Source organism: Typopeltis vanoorti, chromosome 4, assembly GCF_054136105.1.
Source record: "Typopeltis vanoorti isolate ZY-2024b chromosome 4, IOZ_Tvanoo_1.0, whole genome shotgun sequence".
NCBI lineage: Eukaryota > Metazoa > Arthropoda > Arachnida > Uropygi > Thelyphonidae > Typopeltis > Typopeltis vanoorti.
In genome coordinates, this window is record NC_143552.1 from 170,359,713 (window position 1) to 170,381,329 (window position 21,617).

A 21,617-nucleotide genomic window follows, 5' to 3' on the forward strand; every position below is an offset into this window, starting at 1 on the left:
CTACTAGTTTTATTAGTGTGTTGGATATTTTACCTAAACTTAATTATGAATTTGTTATTATTAGACCTTAGAGTAGTAACCGGCAGAGGAAATGGTGCCAGCTTTGTTATTCCATGACTTTAACTTAGACTTCAGTTGTTTTGTTAACTGTGAGGTGTGCTATATGTATTCTTTCGATTACATAAATGATTTGTGGATGTTTAAGGCTGGATGGAGGGTGTGTGCGAAGTGTGACCAGAACGATTATTTGATGAATGCTAATATGAAATTGATGACAGAAAGTGTTAGTATCGAGAATGTCATGGGGAAAATGAGTGCACGTTCGAAAGAGAAGGATAGTGTGAAAGAGAGATGGAATAATGTTAAAAAATCATTGAAAAAGAAAATGGATGGCAAAAAGGACGAAAGAGTGGCGGAAGGAAATGAAATTGAGAGAACGAATGAAACCAGAAATAGCGTGACGCAAGATTTGAAAGTGGTAAAAATCGAAAGAACGAATTGAGAAGACAACGAGCACGTCAGAATGGATATCAGGAGGCTGCTTAGACAGATAAAAGAAAATAGTGTGACAGGAAGGGTAGTAAACGTGTTGCCTAGGTATGACTGTGGTGAGATGAGGCGGAGAGCAAGGATTATGAATGATATGTTGGCTGAAATGTGTGAGGAGATGGAAAGTACAGTTTGTTAATGTGTGGAATGAGTTTGAAGGACAAAGTGAACTGCATGGGAGCGATGGGCTGCATTTGAGTGGTTATGGTGTGAGTCGTTTTCCTGTTCCAAGAGGAACAGGGAAACGAGGAGGCTCAGGGTGGACAGGGGCACTCAGCGTGAGAAAGGTGGATGCTCCAAGAGGAGGTGAGAGCATGTGTAGACAGGAAAGGAATGGGATGACCTGGGATCAAGATGAAACAGTTGGAATTGAAGAGGGTTCTAAAATGAATAAGCAGAAAGGGAAATGGCCCCAGTCGATCATGGAGGGATCACATCGAATGAGTGGTATCAGTGGAAATAGCTGTATATCCAGAAATGAGCTATTGTATTTGTATACAAATGCTAGAAGTATAAGAAACAAGGCAGATGAAATGATTGCACTAATTGCATCTGTTCACCGAAAGATTGTTGAAATAAGTGAGATATGGTTGTAAGGGGACGACATATTGACAGGAATAGAGATGGAAGGGCACGATATGTTTCGTGAGGATAGAAGTAGCAAAAAGGGAGAGGGGAGAGTGCTATTGACGATAGAGAAAGAGTTATGCCAATTTATTTATTTATTTAGTGTATGGCTCACACATGAAAAGTTACATTACATTAATCCTTAATATATATATGGACATAGTAATAGACATATGTACAATAAGAAGACATAATACAGTCATAAAAGAGACACTCAAGAATCAAGAATAGGCTACAACTGAATGTCTAGGTTGATTATCCAGTCGACTGCACTTAGTGTAGCATGGATGAAGTCTGACAGGTTTCCACTGTATGCACGTAGGACACATTCTGCTATAATATGATTAATTGTCTGGTGGGGTGATCCACAGTCGCACCTGGGTGAGACAATCATGCCCCATTTATAAAGGTGGTCTGCACATCTGCCATGGTTGGTGCAGATTCGGTTAAGAGCAGACCAAGTTTTCCGAGGTAGGTCAAAACCCGAAGGTATCTGTGTTGGGTCCACTAATTCATGGAAGATCCCTGTTGAAGTGTTACACCAGGACTCTTTCCACTTCTCTTTCATGTTGAAGCTTATCTCTGCAAGTGTTTTACTGTTAATATTGGAGGGTGCCTTGACTTTAGCCTGTTTATTTCTAGGGGTGGGATGTTTTCATGGATTGGAAGATTTTGGATTTCCATGATTTTGCTGTATTCATGTAGAAGAAAATTGGATCTGCGGATGTGTGGAGGTGGGATGTTGCTTAGCACTGGGAGCCAGTAGGTTGGGGTTGATTTTACAGTTCCAGAAATAAGGCACATAGTGGTGTTAAACTGGACATCAACCAAATATACATGGGCGCTGATCAGCCATACGGGTGAGCAGTATTCAGCTGTAGAGTAAACGAGGCCAAGAGCAGTGCAGCGAAGCGTTGTTGCTGAGGCACCCCAAGTTGTTCCACATAGTTTTTGCAGTATATTGTTTCTTGTTTTTAGCTTGGATGGTGTGTTAATGAGATGTGGTTTAAAAGATAGTGTTCTATCTAGAGTGACGCCCAGATATTTCGGGAATCTGTTGTGTCAATATAAAGTAGAGATGCAAGAGGGAAATAGTGCCAGTGGTTTTGAGGCAGTGGTGTGAGACAGAGGTGAATGGAATCAAATACTTGGTTAGATGTTGTTGAAGACCAGGCAATGTGGATGATGGTCATAATGAAATGTATGATCAAATTAGCCAAGCAAATAAGAAAAGGGGTGATCATTATGGGTGATTTTAATTATGGCAATATAGACTGGAATGATGAGATAGCAACTGGAAGTAAAGAAAATGAGTTTCTTGAGTTTTTTTGAGGGATAACTACCTATTATGTAACAGAGAACTGTGGGTCTTGGATTTGGTCATCTCATCAGAGGATGTAATTATAATTGAGGTGTCAAATCATCCACCAATTGGTGAGAGTGACCATGAGGTAATTACCTGGGTGGTTGCCAGCAGTGTGAGGTCCTCTGTGAGAAAAGGGTATATGTGGAAGTACAAAGGGGTGATTATGAAGAGCTCAGGAGACAGCTTGCAGGTGTAGCATGGAATGAGGAGTTAGCAGGAAAAGAGATCAACGCAGCTTGGGAGATTTTCAAAAACTATCTGGTAGATGCATAGTCTAAATGTATTCCAATGGTGAGAAGGTTAAATAAGGTAGGTGTGAGATGGATGAATAAAGAGATTAAGCATGCTATACAGAGAAAAAGGACATTATGGAGGCAGCATACGAGAAGTGGAAATAACCAATTCCATTAGGTTTACAAAGACCAGGCAAGGCAGGCGACTTGGTTGGTGAGGGTAGCTAAAGAGAGGTATGAACAGTAGTTAGCTAATGAAGCCAAAAATAATCCTAAGGAGTTCTTTCGATATGTAGCCAGCAAAAGAAAGAAAGATTATGGAAGTATGACATTGATTGGAGAAAATGGTATAAAGACAGCTGTTGCAGAATGTGTGGTGGAGATACTTAATGAGCAGTTCATAATTGTCTTTCAATCTTGTGAATGTGACTTCATGGTGAGATTGAGAGAGAGCAGTTAATGATGAGGAGAAGGGAGTGACTGTAAGTGAGCAGCAAGAGGTATATGGGTGAGTTGAACAAACTAGTTGTTAAAAAGGCTGTGGGACTTGATTATGTATCACCACTTATTCTGAAGGAATGTACCAGGGAGTTGACATTTGCCTTGACATATTTTTTTCATACAAGTCTTGCCCTCCTTCCACAAGGAATGGAAGGAGGGCAAGATTTTACCACTTCATAAAGGAGGTGATCGAACTCAAGCATCAAATCATAGCCTATTTGTGTGTCAGGTGTTGTCTTTATGTTGTTAGAGAAGCTTGTAAGAATTAGGTTGACAACAGTGGTATTATCTTTGATAGACATGGATTTGCTAAGTCACGTTTTAGTAATCTACCTTTTATTACAATAAAGTGACTGCTTCCTTGGACAGAGGGGAGGGATACATGGTAATATACTTGGATTTTACAAAGGCTTTTGATAGATTACCTCATGATAAGTTGACAGTCAAAGTAGAGCAGATGGGGGATTCGATATTAGATTAGTGCATTGGATTGGAGGCTGGCTATCTGATAGGTATCAACAAGTTGTGTATGGGGGAGCGATATCCAGGAAAAGGAAAGTCACTAGTGGAGTACCTCAGGGGTCTGTTTTAGGGCCATTACTGTTTAACTTGTATATTAATGATATTGGTGAAGATATAGATGGAGATATTCAGTTGTTTGCAGATGATGCAAAGTTGGGACGAACCACGAAGAGTAGAGAAGATGTTGTGACCTTACAAGAAGACTTGAATAAATTGAGTGATTGGGTATGGGAATGGGGACATGAGTTCGATGTTGTAAAATGCAAGGTTTTAAAATTTGGAAAACAAAAATTGGATGCAGAATTTATGCTTGGTGAGCATATATTGTCAGAAGTGGAGGAAATAAGAGATCTGGAGGTGATAGTGAATAAGCATCTGAAATTTAGGAGACACATTGCCAAAATTATGAAGAAAACACAAAGGCTTCTGGGAATGATGCAGAAGACACTTGTAGAAGTAGGAAGATTCTTGTTCCATTGTATAAGGCCACACATGGACTATTGTGCCCAGGTTTGGTCATCTGGTTTTCAGAAGAATGAGGAGATGTTGGAAAGGCTCCAAAGGCAACTGACTAACGTAGTTTCTAAGCTCTGGAATGTCGAGTATGAGGAAAGATTGAGAAGTTGCAACTTACACAGTCTGGTGGTTAGGAGGAACAGGGGAGATATGATGGAGACCTACAAGTTAGTAAGTGGTTGTTATAGGATCAATGCTGGAGAAGTTCTACAGAAAATAGTGGGAGATTTGGGGAGAACCAGAGATCATCCCTGGAATCTGTAAAGTGGGTGTGAGTAGGGGAGTGAGTAGTAGCTTTTTTTTCGTTCAGAGTTGTAAATGTTTGATTTTGAGTGTGCGGTGTCTGCAACCCTTTTGAGTGTGTTTAAGACACGGTATGATGAGCTGTGTGTGTGTGTGGTAAAAGGACCTCCCAGATGAGTCTTTGACTATGTGAGGTCTTGGGGTTATAATAATAATAAACATTCCGTCCAAAAGTTATCTTCTTATGATATCTATGGGAGTCAGCAGAAGACATTTCAAAACATTCAGTGCAATCTACATTCTACCCTACTCTGCTCCCCAGTGTATTGTAAGTCATTTATTGCTCTCTGCAAACATTTTTTATGCACTTGATATGTTTGTTCACTACAGCATTGGCTTCGTCAATAGTAATAAAGCTTTTCTTATAGAGTGTTTTTGTAGTTATTTCAACATAAGAAAAAGCTCAACCTCTGTATCTCTATTTTGAAGTATTTTTTCACCAAGCCAGAACACCAGAAACAGAAAGAAGCATGTGACATTTTTTACTCAGAATCTGATGATATCTAATATAAAAATTTAAACTGTTATGTCATTTCACTAGCAAAATATTCCCAGTTTGCATAATATTTGGAATGACTCATATAGAATTGCTTTCAAAAGTTTATTTTTCACACAATATTTATTGATTAATTTATTTTTTATATCACTGTCATATGCAGTACGTGAAAAAATCTTTAGTAAATCATTGCCATGTGAATAGCAGTCTGCTGATATTCTTATTAAAGAAGATTTTTTTTCATCTGTTCCTTCATTGGGAGGGATCATCCAGTGAACAGAGATAGATGGGCTGAAAGACGATTTGAAGCTGAATTGCTAACTTAGAAAACTACATAGTAGGTTTTCTAAGTTAGCGATTCAATTGTAAAAGAATGTTGGGCAGCTTTTGATCATGTTATTGTAGGTTTTGCAGAAACAAGGAATGATGGATGCAGATTTTGCTAAGGAGCTTCACCCATGAAAACATTTGTAGAACCTACAAAATACTGACGCTAATCATTTGTGAGACATCTGGAGAGAATGTGTGTGTGACAGAGAAAGAAAGCTCATCATCATGTTCTTCCTATACTCCTCATTGAGAGGAGTATAGGAAGCTACTTATTTTGCTACTTAACTTTTTTGTTCTTCCTATACTCCTCATTGAGAGGAGTATAGGAAGAACAAAAAAGTTAAGTAGCAAAAGGAGAGACAACAATGCACTGAAGCAAGTAAGATATTAAGTAATGATAATCAGGTAAAGAAAGTGGATATAATATAAAATATAATATAATATAGGCATATAAATTAATTTTGAAATCTCAAAATTAAAATGACTTATTGGAACAGACAACATGGGAGGAGTATAGGAAGAACAAAAAAGTTAAGTAGCAAAAGGAGAAACAACAATGCACCGAAGCAAGCAAGCAAGATATTAAGTAATGATAATCAAGTAAAGAAAGTGGATATAATATAAAAAGAGGAATTTTGTATGGTATGGCAGCATAAATCATCTTGTTAATAGCTATGGTACTACTTTGAGTTTTCTGGGTGCAAAAAATCAAAAATATAACAAATACATTTGAAAAGGTAAAAGAATGGTAGTTCTTGTAGGAAAAAAATTATTTAACTAGTGATGAATTCAGTATGAGAAGAGAGGATATTAAAGGATTGCTGGAAGAAGCAGAAGTGAAGAATGAGAAAGTGAAAAATTGTTAGTATATTACCAATATATGATAGTAGCAAATTAACAAGGGCTTTAATGACAAATGATTGGATGTGTTTCTGAGTTTTTGGATGTCTTTAGTGAATCTGAGGGAAAATGGATTTATATAAAAAGGACAGGACTGAAGTTGAATGCATTTAGTACTGAGTTTGGAGAAATTACTTATTGGTATGGGAATACAAAGAGTCAGGGAAACTAGATCATGATAGGTAGAATGCTAAGAATTTATATTTAAGAGTGACTAAGTTATGAACTGTGTTATTGATATGAAGATGCTTATCATGGAGATGATTATAAGTGCATATATTATAACTGCATAAGTGGTGCATTAGATATGAATAGAGATCTGAAAATCATACATACTATACAGGAGAGTATACAAAAAAGCCTAGGAATTATTTATTATATCTGTACAAAAGTGCCAGGAGTGTCAGTATAATGGGGAAGATTTGTGGCCTTGGTGAATACCATGAAGTCTTGCATTGCTAGCATTGGTGCAATCACCAGGTGCTTTCAGAGGAAAACATACTAACTGGTATCAAGTGCATAGGGTACAGTATTTGTAGGAAGGATAGACAACATAGGAGAAGAGGAGATATAATGCTAATGATATCAGATAATTTGAGTCCAGTTAGGATACGAAATAATGATATCAAATTAGTAATTTTTCATGTAGCAATGATTCTGAAGCTATCAGGTATGAGGTGAAGCCAAACAAGATCAAATACAAAGTATGTTGTTACAGACCTGGTGTTTTGGCTGCAGGTGATGATAAAATGTGTCATCAAACAACTTAACAAGTGCTAAACTAGTAATCATCATGATTGACTTTAATTATCCAAACACTAATAGGGTAGCAGTGAAATCTGATGAGAAGAATGAAACTGAATTTATTGAGCTATTTCAAGACTTCCTCAAGCAACAGGTAATGGAAGTGACTGAAGATCAATATTATGAGTGCTGGAGGAGGTTTCAGTTAAAGAAGCAACTCCTGTGCCTCCAGATGGTGACAGTTATCACACGGTACTGACTTGAGAAGTGGCTAAGTGTATGTGTGTTCCTTTTAGAAATAGTTAGATGCTGAACTACATGCAGGAAATTATGACCAACTGATGAGTATACAAGGTTTGATCCCATAGTATGGGTTGCTAGATAGGAAGGATATTTGCAGTGCATGGGACACACTCAAAAATACTTACATGATGCAATATCAAAATGTTGCCTTATAGTTCAAAATAAAACAGGAGCAAAATTAATGTGCATTCATATTAATTATTATTATTACTATGCTCACCATGGAGTCGGCAGACTCATTGTTGGAGGTTCATTCAACTGTCAACTGTTCATTCAGTCTGCTGTGAGCCATCACTACCAAATCTCTAATCTCATCCACTTCCTGCAGTATGGCACCATTGATATCGTACACAGCCTTATATTTCTGCACTCCTAAATGGAACACCTTGCACTTATCGATATTAAAACCACAACCCCACTTTTGTCCAAGTAAAAAAAAAAAGTCTATTCAAATCTTCCTGAAGGGGAATTAACTTCAGCATTGCTACTTATAATTCTTCCCAACTTTGCATTATCAACAAATAATTGAAGATTCCCAGTCAGTCCATATGATATATTATTTACAAACAAGTTAAACAGCAGGGGCCCAAGAACAAAACCCTGGGGTACGTCACTTGTTATCCTCCTTTTTTTGAGACACTGTTCCATCATACCCAACCTGCTGGTATCATTCAGACAGCCAATCTCTGATCCATCTAACCAATATACTACTATTCCCATCCTCTCTGTACAGCAACTTATCATGTGGTAATCTATGAAACCCTTTTGCAAAGTCCAAGAATATCACTGCATATGATTCTCCCTTATCTAACATGCTTATTATTACCTTATCATAAAATGCAAGTAAATTGCTAAGACATGACGTACCCTTGACAAATCCATGCTGACCATCATAAAGAATTCTATGTTCATCAACCCAATCCTGTATTCTATTCTTTACCAATGCAGTTGGCAAGTGCAGAAGATATTGTTCATCGAACAATGCTTGTTTTGCTAAGAGCTACCGACCTGGTATATACAGCATTAAATTTAACTTTCACTTTTCACTACATCTTCCTCTTCAGATACAGAAGAAATAATGCTTATTCCTATCCCTAATGTGCAAGGCATTAGTGAACGCATAGTAAAAGTTTTAAAACCACTAAATATTTTTGTTGCCTTTCGATCTATCAGAAAAATCGCCACCTTTCTCACTTCTCTAAAGGACAAGCTTTCACATCTCTGTCAACCAGGTATCTACTAGATTCCTTGCTCTTGTGGGTTATCTTATTTCGGACAAACAGGAAGATCTGCTTAAAGAAAGTTGGGATGCTGAAATAGATATAAAGATAAGGATTTAAGTTGCATGGAAGTCTTTCATGAAAATGAGAACATTATTTTGCAGTAAAGATCTAAACATAGACGTCAGATGCCAAATGCTGAAATGTTACATCTGGTCGATTTTGCTCTATGAAGTTGAGACATGGACATGGAAGGCAGCGATCATCAAGAAAATTGAAGCCTTTGAGATTTGGCTATATAGACGAATATTAAAAAGATACCATTGACAGAAAAAATAACCAATGAAGATGTCTTAAAATCCATTGGTAAAACCAAAGATCTCATACAAACAATTAAGAAATGAAAATATCATATCTTGGCCACATCATGAGAAACGGCAAATATCAGCTTCTAAAAACCATTTGGTAGGAAGAATTGATGGCAAAGGAGCTAGAGGAAGAAAAATAACATCTTGGTTTGACAACATCAAGACATGTACAGGAAAGAACAGCATACAATTGCTCAGATCAATGCAAGAACGTAGTTTGTTCGCCAAGATGGTTGCTGACTTTTGATAGAAGATGGCACATAAGAAGAAGAATATGATTTCCTTACCAACTTATATGCTTCTATCATGTCTCTTCTCTCCTCTCCTTCCCTTTCTTTTATTACAGACCAAATTCCTACAGTCTGTCTTAAATGCATAATTCCACAGGCCAAATATCATGTTGGTTATGATGATAGGATCTTTTTTGACTTTTTCCTGATCTCTATGGAATCAGTTGACATTTTCTTGGCAGGCACAGAAGTCTCTAGATATGTTCTTATCAAAGCCTTGTGAAGCGTGAGAATAATATCCTGCAGTGCTGAAGAGAACACCACCACCAGTATGTGGTGTGGTGACTTAATCACCTTAGTAGTGTAGAATCTGAACTTTTAACTTAATTTATCTGAACTTTTCTTATCACCTAGTAGTGACAGTGGACTTGCAGAAAATTCACATTAATATGACTCAACCTGCAGTGTCTTCAGTCCAAAATGCATAACCTTTCACTTAATGACAATGAACTGATGCTCATCGAAATTTTCCCATAGAATTATTCTGTTCAAGTTGGTGTGTTACAATTCTGTATCAGGTAAGTCATCCCAATTGTTATTAGAGCACTTGGTGCAATTCAAAGAAGCTATTCAACTATTTACAAGAATTAAACATCAATGAAGTGACTACATATAATCTACCAAAAATGGCATTACTTGGAACAGCCCATATTTTATGATGCTACTTGACATACTATTCTTAGGTAGAATCTGAATTTCTCTGTATCACCAGTCAAATTGTTAGTTGAATGATATCTTTTTTAATTGTGTTTCAATTGTGTGAATAATAATAATTATTATTATTGTTGTTGTTGTTATCATTATTATTAAAAGAAATTCATAGAACTTTTTTTTTTTCAGTGTACTTGCAGTTCCATCATTCTTAGTAGGAACTAGTTCTGGTTTTTGCGGATATCTGTCTGTACCACAGTCAGAACTGTTATTTGTGCATCAAGGTTGTCCTCATACACTTCAAGCATTTTGTACTCATAAGTCTAAGTAAGCATTCTGTGAACTGAATATGTATTGCATTTATATATTACTTTTGCAATTTTAATTTGAATGCATTTTATTTCTATGAATACTTCTGAAATACTGTAGTTGTCTAGTTCAGTATCAGTAACATGAAAGGTAGCAAGCAATGTATATGCATATACCTTGCAAGTGAGGTGAACAATTTATGGAACTTCATCATAAATTTAATGGCATTAAACCAAAACTAAAAACAAAATAAATAGGATATTTATTAACCAGCTGAGCTGGCCTGGCTGGCCGAGTAGTTAGCGTGTCCACTTTCCAGCCAAGAGACTACAGGTTCGAATCCCACCACTGGCATGGATGTTTGTGATTGTCCTGCAAACTCTGTGCGGAAAGGGAATCTGCAACCCTACTACTTAATCTAGCAGGAGACTTCACTCCCAAATCCCTGTGAGGTATGGGAGTGACCATACAGCGTCTACAGACATCAAATGTGAAATAGTTTACTGGATTCTAAACCAGATTCTTTCAAGCATAAAAAACTTGTCACAATGAACAGGCGATGACAGTTAGTGTTGGTGCATTTCATACTGTAATGGACAAAAGAATGAAAGTCCCATCTTGTCACTCTTTAACATTGCATAAATAGAAGTTTTTACACTTGTTGGACTGAAGTTCATCTTAAAATATTCATCTCAGGAAATAGTCTCTCCAACTTGTGACAACTTCTGTGTAACATATTAGTTTCCGTGTGTAGAGGCTTAAGTGCTGTGAGGACATCATGTTGGAGGCTTAATGGATTTTTTATTATCTATGGTCATTCAGGCTTTGCTGACCATGTTTTGGACACCACCCACAGGGTATCATGGAAGAAAATCACCATGCTCCACCACAGCAAATTCAAGAAAGAGAAACTTTTCTTAGAAGCAGCAGCAGCTCTCAGAAACCAACCAAATCTTAATAAATACGGTTGCATTAAGCTTCCGAAGATTTGGGAAACACTCATCACCAGAGGTCCCACCTTACATTCCAGGCCACCTACTACTGCCCTTAGAGGGTGCTCCACCTAGATAGGACTTTAGTGTCACCCACATGGTTGGCCTTAGTATTGTATAATATTTGTGTGCATCAAAAGATATATTTCGGTGATTACACCACATTTTACTATTTATACTATTTATCCCCTGAAGATGTAAAGTTATACTATTTACCCCCTGAAGATGTAAATCCTACGATTTACGAAACTTGTCGGGAACTATTATTTCAGCATTTTATATAACTGAATAATAAAAAAATGTGGTGTAATCACCGAAATATATCTTTTGAACCAATTAGCCACAGAAGTCTACGCCTGCAATTTGTGTGCATGTTACGTTAGTTGTTTTTGTAATCTCCGTAGATGTCCTAGTGACTAGGATGAAATATAGGAAGTATTAAATTCTATTTTAATCCTGCTCATAGCCACCCAATCACATTCCAACCTGGGTGTGATAGACGATGAAGTTTATCCATTGGTGAGCAGATGATTGCTAGCTTGAATGTGGTGTAAAGCTTGTTTATATTTAGTATTTTAACTCTTTTTCAGATGTAATTTGGATAAATGAGATAGAAATAGTAATGCTTTGGTCATGTATATTTGGTGTGTGTGTGGGGGGGGGGGAGATTGAAGCAGTGTTATTTTATGTATAATATTGGGATTATAGCCACTGGCCAAAGTGGTGTAGTGAGGAGATTTTTTTCTTATTAGCAAGAGCTGTGTCATTAGAACAAATACTCCTGGCTTTAGGAGATTGTTTCAAAGATACTGTATGGAGCAGGATGATAATGTGTGATTGTTTATATAAGTATTTAAAAGTGTGTGTGTGTTGGGGGGGGGAGCTTTCTGCAAATAGAAAGAAAATACAAAAACCATTTGAAACATATGTCACTAGCATATCAAGAAAGAGCAAATACTTATTCATTTATTCTATGTGAATAAATTCTTGGCTGTTTTAATGAGTTAAAAGTGAATCTAATATGCCTATTCCATGGGACCAAATTATTATTATCATTATTATTACAACAGAGACTCCAGGGAGTTAGGGACTCATTGAGGTAGACCACAAATCACATACTCTCTCATTATTATTATTATTATTTGACACCTCCAGGGAGTCCAAAGACTCATCGAGGGAGAGTGTGCCAACAGCATCGAATAATTGAACCCTTCCAACTACTAACCATGCTCAAACTTGCTTAACTTTTTGTGTAAGCCATTAGGAGCAGAGGCTCTACCAATCAACCAACCTTTGCTGGCAAAAGGAAACTTGCGACAGCTGGGCAGAACTCATTCTTGATATACTCACAGCCTGTAAAGGCATCATTCCAATTACTCACTGTCCCATGAGAGAAAAATCTAGCTCTCATCCCCTTCTTGACCACATTTGCTCTCAACTTCCATGGAAGATCTCTTGTCCTCTCCCCATCTGCCATAAAATGAAATATTCCATCTACTGTTATCTTGTATGATTCTGTCAGATGTTTATAGGCCTCTATCATATGATACCTTTCTTCTATTTGCTAGTGTCTGCAGTCCACAAATTCTCAATCTCCTGTCATAAGTTACATTGCAACACCACTTCTTTGTACTCTTTCTACTGCATTAGATGTTGAAAGTTTTTCACTTGGTTACACTATAAATTTAAAGATACCAAGAAATTATATACTTGGTTAAATCCTTTATCCAACTGTAAGCAAACAAAGTTTACACCTGAAGTATTTTCAGGACTGGGGCAACTCGTGATAAAGGTGGTATAACTTCACATCACTTGCCTTAGTATCATATAATACAAAGCACATCTCCTTGTGGACATGTGTAATGCTATGCATTATGGGAAGAGTCATTACCCAGACCGGTTTAACCTTTATTGAGGTGAAAAAGTAAAGGGTTGCTCATCATAAGCCTAAAGTAGTTAGTATAAGGGTGCAAGAGAGCCTGATAGTATTAGGAGAAAAAAAGACAGATAGATGGCATGAAAGAGAGAGAAAAGGCCTCAGCTCTTTTATATCATCATATAGCCAAAGGCTATCAGTTTTTCCTTTTTCACCAATCTCATATAGAATAACCAAAAAACCAATTGAAACTAAAGTGCAAAGATGACTGATACCCAGGTGGTTAGCCCCATCTGGGTTAACTGCCTTGAGTTGGCCTTCTCTGCCTGGGATTGCTCTCCAGTCATCCCTGCAATTGACTATATGACTACATTGAATTAAGAGGATGGAACTATTTAAAAAACCTCTCATAGCAAGAAGAGACCGAATTTTATCTCCCCCTGGTGAATATTGCATAATGTGGGTGGTCTACACCATCTAGTTATAAATTTGATATCTCCTAGAATGCTTCTTTCTAAATACAAAAAACGTCTGAATGATCAATAAAATTTCCACAATACAACATTATAAAGCATTTAGATATCATATTGCTGGTTTTCAAATCCATGTTTCTTTCTAACCTTCCATAAATGGTATTTTAATTCATTAATTATAAAAATCAAAATTCTCTTCCCATTGCTGACAGGTGGTGGGTATTGTAAAAAAATAACCTGTTCTGTTGTAAATAGTTGCACGACCAATACATTACATAATCTGTTCCAAATACGCAGAGCAAGAGGGCAGCTGTAGAATGCATGTTTTACTGTTTCCAATTGGTAACAGATGTCGCAGATTGGATCTCCGATGTTAAAGTACCTGCATTTGATGGCATTGACTGGAAAGACTATATGCAATTCTCCAAGTAAGATCCTTTCTGTTAGGGAACCCTTGGAATTTCATCAAGTTATTAAACAAAATATTGTTGTCAGTACCCTTAACTTCGTAGCAAAAAAGATTAAAGATTTCTTTATACAAATTTTATTTTTTTTAATGGAAAGAGTGTCAATCCCAGAGTATTTTAGCAGTCTTAGAGTTAAGCACAGAGTGTTGTAGAATTCAGGAACAATCTCAGCTTTTGGACCTTTATAATCATTAACTCCAAACAGGAGGAGGGGAAAACCCAAGTAGTATCGGAGAAGGTCTGCACGTGTGATTAGTTTGCAATCTTTTATGAATTTTTGAAACTGTATTGCTTAAATAGCAGAATTTTAAGACTGGAAATCCAAATCCTGCATGCTTTGTTGATAGTTGAAGAAATTCCTTTTTAGCTTCTTGGTATCGGCTAGACCAAAAAAATTGCACAGGCTTACTATATAATTGCTTTTCTTTAGCTTCTGTGATGTTTGTAATATTTATTATGTACAACTGAGCAAGAAAGATTATGGTTTTGAGTACTATGGCTTTAGAAGAAAAGGAGAGTGGCCCTATTTTCCAGCCTTCTAACATTTTCAAGTTCTTGTATATAAGTTCTTGGACTGGTAATATTGGGTAAGTGGAGAAGGGAATTCCATGTATAATGAGGGGTTCTCTCTTAGGGGTTAGTCCAAAAGGAATGCCTCCAAGATCCCACTTTCCATAAACTTTTAATTTAGTTTTGTCTGCATTAATAATTAATCCGCTGCTTTTGCTGAATTTTTCCAAAATACCAAAAAAAAAAATAATGGAATCATTATCCTTCAAAGTTCCGACAACATCATCATCATCATCAAATTCCTGCCATGTACCCTCAAGGGGTGTACAGGATATGACAGTACTACATGAAAAAATTACATCATTACTAACTTCCTATCTACAATTTTCCTCCAAATCAGTCTGTTACTTGTCAAGACTCCAACATTATCAGATCTTATATTTCTATCGTCTAAGGCACTTTGTACCGTATCAATCCACCTATATCTTGGTCTTCCTCTGGGTCGTTTTCCTGCCAACCTGGCAGAGAACACTTGTTTTGCTAATCTTTCCTCTCCCATTCTATTTAAGTGACCATACCATCTGAGATTAGCTCTGCTAACGCATTCCTGGATGCTGACAATGTCAAGTTCTTTCCTAATATCCTCATTTTTAATATGATATTGCCATTGATGCCATCTGTTCACGCCTCTAATCTTTCTCAGGACTCTGATATCTGCGGTCTCTAGTCTTTGGTCAAGTGTTTTACTTCTGACCCAGCTCTCAGATCCATAGGTTAAAATTGGTTTGAACACAGTCTTGTATACAGCTAATTTAGTGTTCCGACTAATTTCTTTCTTATTCCATATGAATTTATTCAATTGACTTCCCACCATACCAGCTTTGCTGATTCTGTTGTCTATTTCTATATTTAGTTTACCATCTTCAGTAAAAATTGTGCCTAAGTAGCTGAAATGTTTTACTTGTTCCACAGGTTCTCCATTCACTACACAGTTGACATTTTCAATGATTCTGACTATTTTCATTGTCTTTGTCTTTTTATTGCTGACCTTCATACCATATCTATTACAACAGCTATTCAATTTAGTCAGAGAATCTTGCAGACTTGTAGCGGATTTATTTAGAAGTATAACATCATCCGCATAAAGCAAAGAGCTGACATTAACATCTCCAATTTTGATATCAGGTTTAATACCACATTCCTTCATAATGTGATCCATATAGATAATGAATAACAGAGGGGATAATGTACATCCTTGTCTCACACCAGATTTAACATTAAACCATCTTCCTGTACTTCCTTCAATTCTAACTGCTGACTCACAACTCAAATAAAGACTAAGTATTGCTTGATATAATGCCCCATTGACACCATATAACTGCAGCGTATTGAATAGCTTCTCTCTTGGCACCTTGTCATATGCCTTTTCCAAATCGACAAAACTTAAATACAGATCTTTGTTATATTCCCATGCTTTCTCGACTATTTGTCGTAAAGTGAAGATCTGATCCTGACAGCCTCTATTTGGCCTGAATCCAGCTTGTTCTTCACCAAGCTTTTCTTCCACAATTCTTCTCAACCGTTTCTCAAGTATACTTGCATAGATCTTGCCAGGAACACTCAGTAGGGAAATACCTCTGTAATTCTTACATTCAGTTTTATTTCCCTTTTTATATATGGGTACTATGAGAGCTCTACTCCAATCATCGGGAATTCGTCCCTCTGTCCAGGCTTTCTGAACTATGCAGTGCAGCCACTGTAAGACTCTTATACCACCATACTTCAGCATTTCTGGTCGAATATCATCTACTCCTGCTGCCTTTCCACATTTCAAGCCTTTGATGGCTTTTTCTACTTCAAGTATGGATATGTATTCCTGACTGCATGCCTGGTCAGTGTTTTTTATCACTGTGCTGTCATCACTGCTTGTTTCATTTAGCAGTTTTTCAAAGTAATTACTCCATACTTCAAGGATATCTTTTTCTCCTGTTTTCATTTGACCTTTATCATCTCTAATTCCTTTTACAGCACTCTTTCCTCCATTCCTAAGCTTCTTCAACAACCTCTAGAATATTTTGCCACCTTCTTGATATTTATTTTTTATATTCTTGCCAAAGTCCTCCCATGACTAAAAGCTAGTTTTAGCTTTTAGTCATGGGAGGACTAAAAGTTTAGCTAGTTTTACACACTGTTTAGCTTTCTTACATTTGTCTCTGTATTCTGTAAGAGTAAAAGCTGACTTATTTGCCAGGAACTTTTGATATGCTTTCTTCTTTTCTTTCACTGCCTCTTTAACTTCCTGTGTCCACCAGGGATTTCTGATTTTTTTATCCTTGCACACAACCTCACCACATGCCTCTCTGGCAGAATCAATCAATGTTTCCTTCAGAGTTTGCCACTGAATCTCCAAGGTTTGATTCCTGTTCTCAAACTCTTTCATTTTCTTTTCAATAATATTTCTGTATTTTAGTCTACAGTTCACATCTGAGAGCTGCTCAACTTTTATTCGCTTTAAAACTTTCTTACATGTTATTCTTTTCAATATGAAATTCAATTTTATCCTGCTCAAGACTAAATAGTGATCACTTCCAATTTCAAATCCTCTGTACACTCTGGTGTCCTGCACCAGGGAGAAAACATCACTATCAACAATAACATAGTCAATGAGACTTTTCTTATTCCTAGCCTCTTCTCTCCATGTGAATTTGTGCACATTTTTATGTTGGAACATGGTGTTAGTAATAACCAGTCCATGTCCTGAGCAGAAATCCAACAGATATTTGCCATTATTATTAGCTTTGCTCTTTTCTCCAAATTTTCCCAAAATATTTTTGTATGTCTCACAATCATTTCCTCTCTACTATTTAGATCCCCAACAAGGACCAACTTTTCCTTTTTCATTGTGTCAGTTGCTTTTTCTAAAGCCTCAAAAAATTCCTCCACTTCTACCTTAGTAGAACCTTCTGTGGGACCATAGGCACAAATAAGTCTCATTGTCCAGTTCCCCATTCTCATATTTGCCCACATTACTCTACTTGAGACTGACTGCCATTCAAGAAGATTAGCCTCGTATTTTGTGTTGAATACTATGGCTACTCCTTCTTTTCCTTGATTGTCATTGCCTGAATATAACATTTTGTATTTATTGCTCAGAAAGATCTCACCAGTTTTGGTCTTTTTTGTTTCAGTCACCCCTATTATGTCGATCTGTACTTATCTAATTCCTCAGCTAGCTCCATTTCTTTGCCATTCAGGCTTCTTACGTTGATAGTACCGATCTTTAACTCTGGTGATGTTGAGTTGGGGTTTGTTTTCAGATTTGTTCCAGTAGCTGACTTTTCGCTGTTCGCCCTGGTTCCCTGGTGAAAACAACGGGGGCCTTGTTTAACCGGGCGACGCCCCAGCTGGCATGAAATTTTGTCATGTTGTACCATCATTTTTTATTTTGGTTTAACCAATAAGAATACAATTTGGTCGGCTAAATCCCAAATTGCCAGCCCATCCTCGTTCGTTCAGTATCAAAGTAGATACCCAACAGGGTGCACCACGAGAAGGTGAGGATTGGACATTAGGTCAGAAGCCCTGGTCAATTCTCTGCATTCCTTTAAAGGCTATGTGGAGGTCTCCTCTCAGTTATACAGCTTTGACCCTTAAGCACCCCTACATCATCAGCATATGCTAATATCTTATTTTCCTTTTTAGTCAAAGGAACTGTTATTCCTCACACAGCATCTGTATTGTTGACTTGTTCTAAGAAAGGTTCAAGAACCAATCCAAACCTTGAGGTCTCGTCAGTGGGAGCCAGACTAGAGGTGATACCAAGGACGAATAATGAATAACATTTCTGGCTAGATGGGTGAAGCAAAATTGCTTTTCGTATTCCCCTTTTTCTGTAATGAAAGAACTTTGAATGGGGTGTTTGTGAGCTATATGTTCCCCCATTGAGGGCAGTGAAATCAGCTGTGTTCAGCTATATAATTAAGATAAATTTTGGTGTTTTATATTTGTAACTTTCCACTTCATTATGATCTGAAGCTTCCTTGATTAACAGGTTTGTGTCTTGGTAAAGAACTTCTCAGCTAGATCTAGGAGAAGGGAAGAGATATAAGGGATATTAACTTCTCTATGGATCTGGGAGTTTCTAATAAACCAAGGGGCATCCTGAATCATCCTCAGGCACTTATTCTGTAATCTCTGAAGTTTCAGAATGTTTGTATTCGCGGTGTGGCTCCATGCAGGGGGATTCATAAGTGATGAACGGTCGAATTACCATCTTGTAAATTGTTAATTTTGTTTGTGTGTCGAGTTTACTTTGTCTGTTGATCATAGGGTAGAGCTGTGCTAAGACTTTGGATGTCTTCGAGGTAATGTAACTTATATGTTTGCAGAATAGGAGTTTACTATGAAGAATCACTCTAAGATATTTAACTTCAGTCTGCCATGGAATCTTTACTCCCAATAAATAAATGTCCTCCATGCTATGGATTTTCTTTCTAGTAAATCCATAGCATGGAGTTGTCTGCCATCCACTTTTCTAAAATGTATATGCTGGTTTGAAGTCTTCTAGTTGTCAGTTTTGGGATCAGAGATCTTGCCATCAGTGCAACATCCCTCTGAATCCCTCGGGTTCAGAGGAATGTTCGCTACGTAAATTGAGAATAGGAGAGGGGCCAGAAGAGATCCCTGAGGTACTCCTGCCGAGACCCTGCATCTGGTCGAAACCGTTCTGCCGACCCTGACCTGCATATATCTGTCTTTCAGGTAAGAGTGGATTATTTTTATTAACTTGATTGGCAAGTTAAATTTTATCAGTTTGTAGAGAAGGCCTTGATGCCATACTTTGTCAAACGCCTTCTCTGCGTCGATGAAGATGGCAGCTGTATTGAGTTTCCAGTTATAGCCTTTAGTATGATTTCTACCAGCCGGTGTACTTGTTGAGCTGTACTATGGGCCTTACGGAAGCCAAACTGTTCATTAGGCAAAATTCCTAACTTATCTGTTTCTGCTTGGAATCTCGAGAGGATCACTTTCCCCTTCACCTTTCCGAGGCTGGACAACAGGCTTATGGGTCTGTAGCTTTTGGGAAGGTGAAGATTTTTTCCTGGCTTCTTCAATGGTGGCTGTTTTCCATGTAGTAGGGAAATGCTGGAATCTAAAAATGGCATTTGTAATGTTGACATGGTGGACTATGGGCTTTCTTGGGAGTAGTTTTACTATTCTGTTAGTTATGCCATCTGGTCCTGGAGTTTTTTTACTGTTTAGATGGGTGATGATATTTATCATTTCTGCTGGATTTGCAGGAGTGATATGTTCAGAGTTAACAGTGTTCTGTCATAAGGTTGTCCTAACATGACAGTGAATCTTGTATATAAAGTTGATATTTAGATTTGTATAAGATGGATTGCACCGAGATTCAAGGTTATCTAGTAGTGCTTCAGCTTTCTCTTCATCTTTGTGAACTGTTCCTTTCTTGGTTTGTATAGGGGATATGAGTTGCTTTTTGATGCAGATCGCTCTTAAGAATTTCCAGACAGAATGATCTTCAGTATTGATGTTAGCCAATTTGGTTTCCCATTGATGGTTTTTGTGTTTTTGAAGAGCTCCCTGGACTTGTCAGTTTAGGTTGTTCAATACTGTTTTGTCTTGTGGGGCTCTGGTATTGTGGTATCTCTTTCTGTCTCTATTTTTTGCTCTGATTAGCTCCATGATTTTTTCTGGGATACGGTTGGTTGGGTAGAAGACATTGGATTGTCTGACTGATTCTATTGCTTTCTGAATTTGTAGAGTTAGGTTATTTACTGCTGAGTCTATCTCTTCCTTTTTACTGATGTTGAGCACCGGACCAATATGATCGGGAAGAACCTTGGCTAACTTGTCCCATGGTATGAATGTGTACGGAGGAGAGAATTAATCTGATGAACCTAGATTAAGCATTATGGGACTGTGGTTGGAAGATAATTCGTTAACTGATTCCAATTTGAATTGGTATCTTATATTTTTAAAGATGACGATGTCTAGTATATCCGATCTACCTGAAGGGTTGAAGTGGGTGGGCTCGGTAGGACCGGCCACAACAGCAGAGTTGAGCATTTCAAAGTTGAATAGAGCGTGGTCTTTGGTGTTAATTAAATTAAATAAAAAAGAGCTGTGTGTTTTGAGTTGAGGTCTCCTGCTGTTATTAAGACTCCCAGCATTGCAGGTATGTACCTCCACACCGGTCACCTCCAGGTTTACTGTTTGGGGCTTGGCTATTGTATTATGATTCAAGTAACTCTTAATATATATATATAGCTGTGCCTCCACCTCGTGTGGCAATTGTGTACATAGTGTATCTATGAATTTTTGGGTTATTAGCTGGTCTTAGGTGTGTTTCACCAATCAAGATGATATCAGCACTGAGACGAGTCGCAAATTCTTGAAGGTCCAAGACCTTGTTCATTAATCCATTTGCATTCCATGCCATTATCTTAAGAACTTTTGGTTTGAATTTTTTACTGATGACAGATGGTTGTTATAATGGTTTGAGTGCCTTGCAGGAATCTCTTTCTGGAAGATGGTGAGGGGGAATGTCTTGCTGAATTCCTGCAGCATGGTGGCAAGTGAGGTTGTTTACTTCAACAAGGTTGTTTATTGCATTACTTCAACCTGAAGTAATGCAGAAGTCATATTTCCATATACGAATTGCCAAAAGATGTCACACCTTATTATTAAAATACTCTGGATTATAGATAGATGTTGAAAGTTTTTTCACTTGGTTTAATCCTTTATCCAGGTGTAAGCAAATGAGTTTAGGCCTGAAGTATTTTCAGGACTGGAGCAACTCATGATAAAGGTGATATGACTTCACATCACTTGCTTTAGTATCCCATAATTCAAAGCACATCTCCTTGCAGATATTTTCTTATCCTTGTTGAAAGTTTTAATTTCCTTGAAAAAGCTTTCAACATCTATCTCTAATCCAGAGTATTTTAATAATAAGGTGTGACACCTTTTGACAACTCTTATATGAAAATATGACTTCTGCATTACTTCAACCTTGATATCACCTCTGGGTCTGGCTCCCACTGATGA

The 21,617-nt window shown here is 37.4% G+C and overlaps 1 protein-coding gene across 1 annotated transcript in view; it reads left to right on the forward strand.

The window, feature by feature from the left end:
* Window positions 1–21,617, forward strand: part of LOC150107842 (cilia- and flagella-associated protein 251-like) — a 619,793-nt gene that overhangs the window by 332,468 nt on the left and 265,708 nt on the right. Inside the window, exon 13 of the mRNA XM_090392197.1 lies at window positions 10,109–10,246. Within this exon, the coding sequence (XP_090248323.1) occupies window positions 10,109–10,246 (138 nt within the window). The remainder of the gene's footprint in view (window positions 1–10,108; window positions 10,247–21,617) is intronic.